Source organism: Panthera leo, chromosome A2, assembly GCF_018350215.1.
Source record: "Panthera leo isolate Ple1 chromosome A2, P.leo_Ple1_pat1.1, whole genome shotgun sequence".
Classification (NCBI taxonomy): domain Eukaryota; kingdom Metazoa; phylum Chordata; class Mammalia; order Carnivora; family Felidae; genus Panthera; species Panthera leo.
The window spans coordinates 89,734,351-89,748,067 of record NC_056680.1 but is presented as its reverse complement, the minus strand read 5'-3'; the positions used below and the strand labels follow the sequence as shown (position 1 = coordinate 89,748,067).

The 13,717-nt window shown below is 39.5% G+C and overlaps 2 protein-coding genes across 3 annotated transcripts in view; one reads left to right on the top strand and one right to left on the bottom strand.

Annotated features, from left to right (window-relative positions):
• The window catches only part of ELAPOR2 (endosome-lysosome associated apoptosis and autophagy regulator family member 2), a 182,191-nt gene extending 176,710 nt beyond the window's left edge, over positions 1–5,481 (top strand). For both annotated transcript variants that reach the window (XM_042916730.1, XM_042916725.1), the window contains exon 22: positions 2,713–5,481. In XM_042916730.1, coding sequence (XP_042772664.1) covers positions 2,713–2,772 — 60 coding nt within the window. In that variant the 3' untranslated portion in view covers positions 2,773–5,481. The remainder of the gene's footprint in view (positions 1–2,712) is intronic.
• A 5,259-nt stretch (positions 5,482–10,740) lies between these two features.
• GRM3 (glutamate metabotropic receptor 3) overlaps positions 10,741–13,717 on the bottom strand; it is a 112,411-nt gene continuing 109,434 nt past the window's right edge. The window contains exon 6 of the mRNA XM_042927334.1: positions 10,741–11,226. Coding sequence (XP_042783268.1) covers positions 11,153–11,226 — 74 coding nt within the window. The 3' untranslated portion in view covers positions 10,741–11,152. The remainder of the gene's footprint in view (positions 11,227–13,717) is intronic.

Here is a 13,717-nt window from a genome sequence, read left to right as displayed (position 1 = left end):
TAGTATTTTGTATAAGTTTTCTTTCAGAAAAATGTTTTTGAGAATTATCTACCCTCTGTTTATCAGTAATAGATTCATTTTTATCCAGGAGTAGTATTCTATTAGATGGATATGCCAAAATTTGTTTACCCATTCTCCTATTGATGAATACTTGTGCCATTTCCAGTATCTAGCTCTGAATAAAACTGCTATGTATATCATTGGACAAATCTTAATAGTGTGTCCTACTTTAAATTTTTTATTTTATGCTTGGCTTTGTAGAGTAAAAATGGTTGTAAGTTTCTTAACTGTCTTAATGTCATTTAAGATTTGCTTTATCTTATATATTCTTATTAATGTCCTAAAGGCCAGACCTTATTTGGTATTTTCCTACCAATACACTGGACTTGTCAGGTTTTATCTATAGATTGACTTTTCTTGACTTTCCTCAGCAACTTTAAAAATTTATCTTCAGGAATTTTTTTCAACTTTTTTCTTTTATTTTTTCATTCCACCATCATTCATGGAACATTGTCTGTTAGACACTCTGCCCGGTTTTGGTGATATGTCAGAGACTATCTAGTTTATTAGTGCAGGACACATGCACATTTTACACATACACACAGACACACCCACAGAATGATCATCTAGTATGATAAGAGCATTGAGTTAGAGTCTCGTGGAGAACACAGGAGAAGGGAATGCAGTAAAATGGGTAGTGATGAGGTAAGGAGAAGCTTCTGGAAGTTGACTTTTGAGTAAATTCTTGAATTCAGAACTTAAAAAAAATCATGTGTATGGCATCTTTATTTAATGCATGAGTAAACTGATATCTAGAGACTTTCCCTTATTTGTCCAAGGGAGGGTTAGGTAGGAATTAAAAACCCGATCTCCTGAGTTCCAGTCCAGTGTTTTTCCTTCTGAAATGTAGTATTTCAGTGCATATTTATAACCACTGATTGACAGCCTACCATGGGGTAGGCCCAGAGTCATGTTTTGGGAATTAAAGAAAATGAATAATCTGTAATTCTGCCATCCGTAAGTCTCAGGTAGTGGTGCTGACTCCACACACACGCGGATGTGTTTGGATGCATATACCCCGCCATCTCACCAATAGGAGCAAAATCCCATGGGAACACAGAGGACATGGCATCTAAAGCTGTATGAAGCTAACATGATTCTATAAAGTGTTTTCAGTGTTTTATTTCAAGTGACGCCTTGAGGATCACCAGCAGGCCTCTGCCTCTTTCCCCCTCAGGAACATATTGAATCAAATTGTCTCCAGGAAAGGCCATAAATATCTTGGATTTCCTTTTAAGTTTATTGCTGACACCCTAAAGCTCTTTCCCATGATGCACTGTAGGCTCCTTGAGGACAGACATTTTGTATCCCTGAAGTCTAGTCGTGCTCTTGGAGTGCATTGGTGCTTAATAAACATTTGAATCATCAGTGGTTATTTCAATAAAATGAAGTCCTGTCAACAGGAGGCTTCAGGCAAGCTTCTTCAGGGCCACAGAGAGCACTGAGGAGATGTGCATCCTGCCCTCCCAGGGCCATGTCATCTCAACATGGGCAGGGATAAGTGATAGGTTGGTGTTCATGTGGTGACATTTTTCCTATAATCCTTTCCCTCTAGCCCTAAAGCTTGTCTGAAGTCTTGGACTTCACTCAAATGAGAGAAAGCACAAAAGCAGCCTTATTCTTTCTGGCAGGCACCCAGTGTCTACTCACTTTTATTGTCTCATTTGACTTCTCTACTTCAGACACACATCTGTTTGCACCTAGGACTGGTATGCCTCCTATTTCCTTTACTTTAAAAATAATGCTAGTTTCCTTCATCTCTATTCTCTTTGAAAGCATAGTCACCCCATTGCATTCCAGTAGAATTCAGAAAGTTTTTTTCTAATGTGAACAATGAGACATTGGGAGAAATCTCTTCTCTTAATTCTCTTTTTCCCCATTAAAGATTCACTTAAAAATTTGTTTATTTATTTTGAGAGAGAGAATCCCAAGCAGGCTCTGTACTATCAGTGCAGAGCCCAACTCAGGGCTCAAACTCATGAAGTGTGAGATCATGACCTGAGCAGAAATCAAGAGTCAAGCACTCAACCAGCTGAGCCACCCAGGTGCCCCAAGGATTACTTATTTTAATAGGCTACAGTTTGAATGTAATACATAACACAAGCCAGCAATGATGGATTTGAGTAAACTATTGACATTACCTGATGACTTGTTTTTAATATCTTTAGTAAGTATATGCCCAAAAGATTTTCCTAAAACATATCAATGAACCCAAACGATCTTATGTTTTACTGGTGCTGTCCTCATTTATTTCTGCTGTCCTTCTTCTTCTATTTATCCTATATTATCTTGAAAATACATAGTTTATGTTAGTTCTCTTTTGTAAAAAATTCACATGTCAGGGTCATCTATTTTGGCACAGAGGTCAGATATCCCTTTGGGAAGGGTCTCAGTGGTTTCTTCACAAAAAACACAGCTACATCTTTTTGTATCTATTGCAGTAATGTGTTTGCTTCTATTTTGGCTTGTCTGTCTTATCTCCTGGACATCAAAAGCATCCTTTAGGGTAGGCATGCTATTTGTTTCCTGTAAAATCCTAATTACAACTGGCAGGTATATAGATTGAAATGATATCCAGAACTTTCCTTCTGGACCCATAAGATCCTAAAATCTTACTGGAATTTGAGTTGATTTTGTTTTTTTTCTTCATAGGAAAAAGAAGACCATTTTGAATCTGTTCAACTGAAATCCTCAAGATCCCCAAATATATGAAAAGACAGTGCCGTAGCCTTCAGACTAAGGAACAAAGAAAGCTGATCTCTAGTTTCAGAGGACCATAGTTTAGATCCTATCCTCATATCCGGCACGTTGGTGATCTCACAGAGGAGGGCCATGCCGCTGAAAAGGGAAGGAGGTTGAAATGTTTGATTGCCTTATCACATGGTCAAGTATCTTGCCAAAAATAGGAAAGCAAATGGTTTGGGTCTCAACTGAAGATGAAGCTCCACTCAGGAAGAGATTTTTCTGTAAATAGACATAACTGGAAACCAAGGTTAAGCCCACCAGTGCACTGCTGATGCATGCCATATAATTAATGGGTAACTTTTATTCTTTATAACTTCTACATAAAAAGTATGCTTTGGAGGGCAGATTTGAGCATATGCATTGTGATCCCATTTATGTCTTTTCTTTGGGGAAGATTTGAAAAAATTTTAAGGTAGAGTTTTTTTTTTCCCATTATTTATTTTCCTGACATACCTTAAAACATCTTTTCTATTAAAAACTCATGAACAAAGAAAGACAGTAAGTTTTTCATTTTTTCGTAGGGTCTTTCTTGATTTCAGAAGCCTGAGTAAGTAACTTTTTAGGAAGAGTAAACATGTAAACACGTGTTCGGGTTTTCTACACTTCTATTTGCCTTTGAAATTTCATCCTTGTTGGAACTGGTAAGAAGGGCTTGAATGAAGATGTTGAAAGAATATGAAAAAATAAAAAAAAAAGGCCAAGAGAAGCTAGACTTCCCATGAAAACAAGCAAGCTGACACGATCATAGAAATCAAATGGCTTAAAACCATTTATGTAATGTTTGAAGTATAATTTTAAATGAGTGAGAAAGCTTGTTTATAAAATCACTTGCAAAGTCATGAAGAAGAAAGGGGGATGGCTTTTGTATAAGTACAGATAACTGTGAAGAGGTATTGGGATAATTTCACGGTTCACAGAAAATGGCAGTGGGATATTTGTCGTCTATCAATCATCAAAGGTATATGGTTATTTTTCTGTTAACACATTGAGAATTATGACTTTCATAGAAATTTTTCATTTTGAGCAAATAAGGCAGGAATTCCATTTTGGACCATTGCATATAATTGTATTGACACTAAAAATGTGGTTATACCATAAGTAGTTATGAAATAAGTGTTGTTCTTATTCAGAAGTGATCCAGGTAATCGTGATATTTCCTCTGATGGATGGGTTTCTAGTATTAGCACGACTTGAATGTTATCTGTTGAGAGAAGTTTGGAAGAAATTGGATTTGACTAATTTTGTGTAAACTTTAATTGTTTCAAAACTGGGAAAGAGGGGAGTTTATTGATCATTGATGATCTAAGGTGCTCCGGTTTGTTTTCAATAAACAGTAATCTTTGTAGATCTTAATCTAGATTTCTAAAAAGACTGGTGATTGCCTTAGAGGCAGGCCACAGGGGCAGTGTTTGTGTGCCCCAAGTCTTTGAATGAGGTATGATTTGTAATTTTTGATTCAGCAGGTAATGTCTTTATTTTTGTGGAAAATGGGAGAAAAATAAATAATGGTGCTTATTCGGTGGGTAAAACACTGGACCATCCTGTTATTGTTGAATGAATGTTTGTTTTGTGTACATCTTTGCTGCGGGATTCATGAGTCGAGATGAGGTTGCCATTATTTTATTGTTGTGAAATTCAGGGAGGGCGTCCCTTAGCATAAACCTTTTCCATGTTTAATTTCTTATATCTTATTTTTTTAAATAAGAGATTATTAGAAGAAATTATTTTGGCCTTGCTCACATTTCCCTGGTAAACCGTGCTGATGAAACACGTTCCCCAACTTGATCCAAATTTAAACAGAAGAGTGACAATCCATTTGAGATGCCCCTTTTCAGAGGAACCCCGGCAAATGTATACAGGCTGCACAGAGTCAGGAGGGTCCACAGAGTCACCTGTCACCTCTCTCCATCTTAGGCTGTGCTCCACGTGTGTATGTACCAAGCCATAGAGATAATTGGGATTTGCTCCCAGGTAGCTTCTTTCTTCTCCTGTCACTGGACTAAAATCTCTGACATGTCAAAAAATGCCTTAAATTTTAATGAACTCTCTGAAAATGTAGTTGGTATTGAAGAATTTATTTATTTTATTTCTAATTTTAGGTATAAAATAGATTTTGTCAGCTCGCCCCATCTTTGGAAAGGAGCTGCCTTTTCCCTTTGGATCCCAGTGATTTGTCATTTTATTCCAAGCACTGAAGAAGTGTGACAGAAAGAGTATCACGAGGAAAATATTCAGACCAATCTTAGCTATAAAATTTACTGGAGTTTTATGTCTTGCCTTTGCAGAACACAGTGGAATGTTGAAAGGCATAAACAAATTAATCATGTTTCTGTGACTTTTAATAGACATTTGTTGTTTCTTTCCCCTCATAAATGTAGAAGAAGAAGTTGTAGGTTATTTTTCTAAGAGGCCCAGGTTTTTAAGCCTTAAATACTTCGTTAAGTCTACGGTTGCCTGTAATATCTCTTAGCACTCTGTCAAAACATATTTAAATCAGTTTTCTGCTGGATGAGACCATGTCTTCTATGGATAAATTACATCATGCCATTTAACACTGTTGAGCAATTTGATACATGTCCACTTGATTTAAAAGACTGAATTTTATGCTTGTTGACTTTTCTCCTTTTTGGTTGCTAGTAATCAAGTCCTTTGCAGGATTAAAAATGTTTCATAGTATTTTTGTGTAGACTTTTGTGGTTATTTTCTTCCCAAGGAGAAAATATGGTTTAAATGCTTATCTGGAAGAATTGCTTGGGTCCAGTCATTTATTAAGTGGAGTCTCCAGGTTCGTAGGTGGAGGGTCATGATTGACTGTGATTCTTCAAGACCCTCTGGGGCATCTGTCATTGGACATCTCTAAATAGAACTACCTCCTGTGCTTCCTGGTCATTCCTAATGAGAAGCTAATGTGCAGATCATTTCTCTCATCCCATGAAAGTGAATTTCCTGGAAGTTGGGGTGGGAAGATGACTGCAGCTGGTAAGTTTAAAGTCAGTGTATTGCTCACATTTATCTTTTTTTATACAGAAGTTAGGTAGAATAGATCTTCTTTAGAGAAGTTAAAATACCCTCACATCTAGTTTGTCAAACCATGAATACTATCTCAGATTTATAAGACCAAATCCTAAATTAAGGTTGTCCTAAAGGAAAGATCCTAAGGGGAGTAAACTGGAAAAAAAAAATCCCAATACTTGATGCATTTGTTGAGTGCTAAAATGGACTTCATCCTCCCAGTAACTGGCCAGAGATGACATTCTTGCTGGATTTTATTTCTTTTGGTTTAACATTTTAAGATGAGTTCATTTTAGGATCATAAATGAAGGAAGTAAAAACTTGGATACGGGGACAAATAATTGAAAATTGATAACACTATTGCAGTTGATACTGATACTACCATTACAATTGATATTACTAATGCAATTGTCTGGATCAGAGATCAGCAAATTTTGCTGCAAAGAATCAGATAGTAAATATTTTCAGCCTTGCAGGACATGTGGTCTCTGTTGCAGCTCCTCAGCTCTGCTGCTATGGCGTGAAAGCAGCCACAGACCATATGCCAACAAATGGGTGTGGCTGCATTCCAATAAAACTTTATGTACGTAGAAATTTGAGTGTCATTTATATTTCACTTGTCATGACACATTCTTGATTCTTGTCTCAATTATGTAAAAACCTAGAAACGTTCTTGGCTCACAGATCTTACAAAAACAGGTGCCGGACTAGGATTTGGTCTCTGAGCTATGGTTGGCTAACCACTGTTTTTTTGTGTTTTTTTTTTAATTTTTTTTTTAACGTTTATTTATTTTTGAGACAGAGAGAGACAGAGCATGAACGGGGGAGGGTCACAGAGAGAGGGAGACACAGAATCTGAAACAGGCTCCAGGCTCTGAGCTGTCAGCACAGAGCCCGACGCGGGGCTCGAACCCACGGACCGTGAGATCATGACCTGAGCCGAAGTCGGACGCTTAACTGACTGAGTTAAGGTCAGGCGTCCCTAACCACTGGTTTTAATTGCAGCAACCCATAAGCAACATTATTCAGAAGAATCTGCATGCAGAGTTTTTGCTCTTTAGGAGCTTACCACCTCAAGAGTTTGTCAAGTCTTTAGAGACTCAGAAAGAAAATAACCCAATGACCTCCCTTGATGATTTAATTGCCTGTGCAAAGACAAAGCCAGTTACTCTGCTCAGTTACTCTTGTAGTTTTGGAACTCAGTTGTGGATATCGATAAGCAAATGATAAAACTAAAGCACATGAGTTGGTCCAGATTCAACCAGCAAGATTGATTTAAAAGCCTTTTCTCGGCGTTGATGTAACGCTTTTGCTAAGGTAACTGGTTTTGGAGATAATATTCAGTCTTCTATACGGACCCATTTAAAGTAACCACAGTATCTCCAAGTAGGGGCTTTTGATGTACAAAAGTAGCTTCAGCGTAGATTCTTGAGCCCTAGCGTGGACAGGGTCCCCTGGTCCATTTGTATGTGTCCTCGCAGCACACACCTCTATCCACACACATTTACCAAATCCTACTTTAAGATTTACTGGGCTGCAAAAGACACTTAGGATCCCTTTAATGATTGATGATTCAAGAAACAGACCTCCAGTTTCCTTGAACAAAATATCCTACGAAAGCTTTTAATTTGCTGGAATTTGCCTCATTTTATTAATGAGTCTTGGAAGAAAAGCTGTACCTAAAATAGCCTGTGGATATTGGTAGATTTGGTTTAGAGCAGGGCTCTAAAGTATTTCCTTTATCGCACATGGCTGCTTCAGATTACCGTTGGTTGGGTTAAATAAAAGAGTTAAATCTGTGGGCATTGTAAACCTAATCTTTCTATTACAGGACAGAGGTGATTATTGCCTTTTTCAGGAGTTTGGGTCTTTGTTACTAGAGCTGTGGTGGTTATAATCCACACTGGTATTCCATTTTCCTGGCACCTCACCTTGCTTGACTTCTCCATGCTTATAGTCCTTTGCTGAAGAGCTCTGGAGCCCAAAACTATCATGTTAGGTAAGTGAGGAAAGCTGAGGCTAGCCCAGGGGGAGTGTGGAGGTGAAGACTGTAAAGGTACCCTCGCTGAATAACCTCCTTTCTCAGACTTTCTCTTAATCTTTCTGCTGTGTGGTCTGCCAACCAGCCTGTCCCACAGTTTGAAAATGGGGCCTTTTTATATTACCGTGATGAACATGAGTGGGCAAGAGATTCTATTAATATTTAAACTAGAGAGGACACAGAACATTTCAGAAACTGTAAACACTCAGAAAACCAACAGTAGAAACCCTCATCATTAGGTCCTGCCATGTTAATGAGTAGGATAGATCATTCTGAGTTCCACACATTCAGGAAGTTTTTGCAAAGACGGGTCGGCTCACCCAGTTTTATATTCTAGAAGGATGAAATGTTCTTCTGGAGTGAAAAAAAAAAATTCAAAACCTATTGGTTTGAAATGGCTTATGTAAAAATGATTTTATAGCTGCTGTTTTCCATACATACTCTTGATTGTTTTTTTTAAAAAAATATTTCCAGGGATCACATGTTAGGTGATGCACTTTCAAATAGGAAACAAGGCTTATGGCAAGGAAGGAGAAAACGACAAGAACCGTAGGTGACTGCACTTCCAGTGTGCAGGAGGAGTGTGAAAATCACAGTGGCCCAGAGATCAAAGCCCAGCTCTCAAATACAGTGTTCTCAAGATTCACCCACAGACTAATTGTCTTGTTTAAAAAGATCCATGATCAATTTGTTGTTTTAGGCATCAGCTGTGTCTCTGAACAACCTATCTGATATCGCCTTCCTCAGACTGTCACATCCCATCAGTGGATTGCGTTTATTCTCCCTCCCCTCAGCCTTGCCTCAGCTTTTACCTTGAACAGATGCTCATTCTGAGCACGCTTACCTAGCACTCCTGCCAGTTTTGGCCACAGCAGGATTCTTTTGTGCCATCTCGTGCCCATTGAATCTACTACCCAATCCTCCCCACCTACTCCCCCAAATCCAGGGTCTTCTTGAATATGACAATTCCGGGACTGGTTTGCACTGTTGTCTTTGAGCAGCGGGGTGACTTCTGGATGGATTGAGTATGTTGCTAATTCAAATGCATTCAGAAGGAAATAGAAAATTTCTGACCTCTGACTCCTCACTTGAAGTCCTTCAAGCCCAGTCCTGTTGGCTATGTGTACCTGCTTACTATTTCTAGATGTTTTAAAAGTAGCATTGGTATGTCCTCCTGAACCAGGCCCAGGTTATTTAACCGGTGGGCCCTTCCTATTTTTGAGTCTCCTCCTCTTCCTCTCACTGTTGTCCTCAGTCATACTTCTTTCATTAGAATTGCTTCCTGTCCTGGGGCACCTGGGTGGCTCAGTTGGTTAAATGTCCCACTCTTGATCTCGGCTCAGGTCATGATCTCGAGGTTCATGAGTTTGAGCCCCGCATCGAGCTCCACACGGAGCATGGAGCCTGCTTGGGAGTCTCTCTCTCTCTTTCTCTCTCTGTGTCTCTCTCTCTCTCCCCCTCTCTCTGCTCCTCCTCCACTCAAACACATGTGTGTTGTCTCAGAAGAAATAAAAAAAAAATAGAATTGTTTCCTGTCTTTAAACTCCTTAAAGGTAGGAACTGCGTCACATCATTTCTCCATCATGGGCTAAGAGTGGTCCCCCGCAAGGCGTGTCTACATCTCCACCCCTGGAACCTGGATCTGATTATTTGGAAAGAGGGCCTTTGCAGATGTAGTTAACTGAAGGTTATTGAGATGAGTTTGTCCTGGACAATGACAAGTATTTAAGTATTCTTCTAAGAGAGACACAGAGGGGCAGACAGACACACAGACTGTGATGTGAAGATGCAGCCAGAGATTGGAGTAATGTGGTCACAAGCCAAGGAAGCTGACAACCACTAGAAGCTACAAGAAGCATGGACTGGATTCTTCCCCAGAACCTCAGGTGGGGTGCAGCCAACACTGTAATTCTGGACTTCTGGCCTCCAGAACTGTGAGAGAATAACGATCTGTGGCTTTAAGTGATCCTGTTTGTGGTAAGTTGTTAAATCAGCCCAGGAAACAAATATGTTCCATCTTCACGGTGTCTGGCACAGGCCTTGGCAGGAAGATGAGGTCTTCGTGAATTTTCCTACATGGATAAACGATTTGTGACTGAAGGGTTTACAAGGAAAAATGGGAAAGTGTGAGTAAGAATAAGCCAGTTTTACCTTATCCTTGCTTTCCCTGTTCACTCCTGTATTTAGCTTAGTAAAATATTCAAGTTGAGTGAAAAGCCTGTGTGCCTGAGTATTGTTACTGGGACTTTGGAAACACACCGGCCAATACCAGCTCCTGCATTTTACTGCCCCATTCACTATCTGTGGTGAGAATGGTTTTCCATTGGCATGACAGGATGCTATCCCAGCCTCCTTCCTAGTAACTTCCTGGTTGGTTTAGAATAGTTACATTAGAATAGTTTGCCATCTTTGTGCTTTTGAAAATGAGAGCCATCCAGCCTTCCCTGGCAGGCCACCGTGTCTGCATTCAGAATGTAGGAATCCTCTCCTTACTGCATCTGACGGCTATTTGGGCAAATTCTGGGCTGCTGTACAGATGTGGCTTAAAGAAACCTGTACAGATATTGTCATCTGGCCCCTGAAACAACCTGATGGTTATGGTATCGTCACTCAAAATCTGATCTTTGTGATCTATGAAGAAGTCCAGTTTTGCTCAGAACTCTCTTATCAGGGTGACAGCTTGTGTTCAAAGTGTATGTAGATGGAAAGAGAAGCACACTTAGTCAAGTATTTCCAACATTAAAAGCAGAGATAATCTGAAGTCAATATATTCAGATTACTTGGAGCGATTAAAAAAGAATAAGCCATTATCCACCATGCTGGAAAACCTTGAAGGTTTTATTCTCAATATTTTTACATTAATACAGATGCTTTTTATTTTGTGCTGAGAAAAACAATCTGTTACACATAATGTAACTTTAATATACAACATAGAAACTCATCCTAAATTAGTTACAACAAGGACCTACAAAAAACTTCATAGGAAAAAAAGTTACCTAATATTGCCACCATATTTTTTAGACTGACCCTGTCAGACCCTGTCACCAATGCTCAGCTCTGTAAACAATGGTTATTTCCACATTTGGGGGAATTGTTAATAATAGGGGCACTAAAATCAGCCTAAAAAGTTCTAGCACATCACTATATACTGTACAGTCCTCAAAAATAATTTATTGTACTGTTTCTAAAAAAAAGGTACTAGGGTTCTTTTGCTCTGTTTCCATATTCTGGAGCTGCACGTGAGCACTTGTGTCTAACAGTCTAAAAACACGAAAACTGAACTGCAATTCACAATCACAGAGATGAGGTGGTGGCGTCGAGAACTTCCCGCCCATTGCACACCGTGGGGACGTACGTGCTTGCAGAGGCTGGAAAACAAAACAGGTCAGAAAATGCAGTGTCAGTCAAGCAAGCCATGTAGGTAATGGAATGGATGATCTCAGACACCAGTTAAAATTAAGTTCAAAACCCATTTTAATTTGGCTTTGGACAAAGCTAAGCAAACTAATGCTGTGGTAGTCCCACGTTCTAACTAGGTTCTGCTCAAAATGAGTTTGTATCCTGGCACATTCCTCCGCTAATGACCTACCTCTTGGAGAGAGAGTTGATAAGCACCATCATTGTTGAAAGGAGTCTCTTGTGGATTTAAAATGAGCTTTGGTAAGCTATAAACTGGTTAAAATTCAATGTGCAAAATTCAAAGCTCACTGCCATTTGTTAAATTCATTGTGGTTTTTAGTACCTTCGTTACTTTTGTTCTCTCTGGGCAGGGGTGACTCTCACGTAGTCTCACGAGTGACCTGTGAACTCCACTGCCGTAGTGAGTGGTTTGATGCGCTTTCATTGCTCACGTAGAGAAACTCTGCGGAAACACTCTAGCAAGGGCTGGGGTGCTAAGAACTCAGATTCTTAACAATTCTCAGAAAGGAAGACATTTCAAAGGGATCATGTTCTTGTCAATGACATTAATGACAATAGTGTCAGGGTGTGAGCACAATATGAGTACACATATTCATTCTTTTTACAGCATTTAGTTTTCCTAGGTACACTTCATATCTCTTGTCGCTTAGAAGGTTTTGTTTTTATGAGAAATCTAGATACAGCTTTGTCTTTTTACCAAATGAGGACAAAAAAGCAAGGAGCCCCATTCGCCACAGGATGTGCAACTATGTAACCAAGAGAATCTTTAGAGCTGTTTATGTGACATCCCTTAGCCTGTCCATGATGCTATGCTTTGACCAGAATGAACTGATCCTCTTGGCTACCTGACCACAGCTCAGGTCAAACCAACCAGTCAGCTGGCCTCTTCTTTAAATGCATACCTCTTGGTTAATAATCATATGAGCTAATTCCCTGCTAAAGTGTTCATGCTTGACAGTGGAAATATTCTTGCCCCCTAAAAGGGCATTTTTTTTTTCCATAGGATTTTTTTAAACACAAAGGAGAAACTGATTATGAAATTTGAGATTATGTGCTCAATCACCATGTTTAGGGCACTGAAGTCTTTCCAGCAGCCTCACAACTAGGGAAACTTGAACTTCTCAATTTTGCATTGGTTACTTGGCTAGGTATGTGAGAAAAGCCATAAGGACCAGTCTGTGTGACTGTCAGGTTATAGCAGAGTCCGTGACAGGCTAACTCTTGGACATATTTTTCCTTTTATCATTTTTAGGATCGGCTTCAATTTTCTCTACAATATTATCCCACTGAAAGGTATAACTTTGGGAGAAAACATGGCATAATTGACATTTCCTGAAACTTCCACAATGAAGACATTTTAACACTGTCCATGCCAAATAAACACTGGATATAAAGTGATAGTGATAATTTCAAATGTGAGGGTTTTACTTCATTCCTTGTAAAGTTTCTTCATACTTTATCTAACCCTAGCTTCATCAAAGCTAGGTAAGGCAAGAGAAAGAACAAGGTGAGGTGAAGTTCAATCACAGTTCACTGGAAACCTAGCAGACATTCTGTGCTCTTTCTGCAGTCTCTCTCTTTCCGTATATCAAGTTGACATCCCCATGTGGGTGTTTAATAGACATCTCAAAACCAACTAGCCACAGAGTAACTCTTGATTCCCTAACCTGTCCCCATTTAGTCTTCCTTCCTTCAGTGAATGGTCTCACCATCCAGTCAGCGACCCAAACCAGAAGTCTAACGTTTCTGCTTCCTTCCTTCTTTGTCCCATCTCCCATGTCAACTCTATCATCCTGCCGAATCAACTCAATCTTCCCCGTCTGCCTTCCCATCTCTGCATCCACCACTTTGGGCCAGAGCGCCATTATCCGGCTTTTGGCTACTCCAACAGTGGAGCCGCTGGTATCTCTGTTTCCCCTCTTGCTCCCCTGCCACACATTCTCTGTACAGCAGTGAGAGCATTTTTAAATGTTAGTCACCTCCCTCTACTCCTCCAGTGGCTTCCTTCTGTGCTTTCCTTGCTCTGGTGTGTATGTCCCAGGGTGATTCAGACCATGCCTATCTTTCTGCATTCATCTCATTCCACGGTTTTGTCCCCATTTTTCGCTTGTCCTCAAACACGCACATCACGGCAACATCAGGCCATTGCCATAGCTGCTGCCTCTGCCAGGAATGTTCTTCCCTCTCTTCATCACATGTCTTGCTTCTTTTTATCATCTATATCTGAAATATCACTTCCTGTAAAAGGCTGTCATCAGGCCACGTAATTCAAATAGCCAACCAGTTATTCTCTGTCACATCACCTAATTTTAAAACCAATATTTTTCTTGCCTTTTTTTTTTGTTTGTTTGTTACATCTTATGTCTTATAATAATCTTGACCAGGAAGTATCCAGGGGCTCTGTCTTTTTCATTATTTTATCCCAGTTGGTGGTCATGG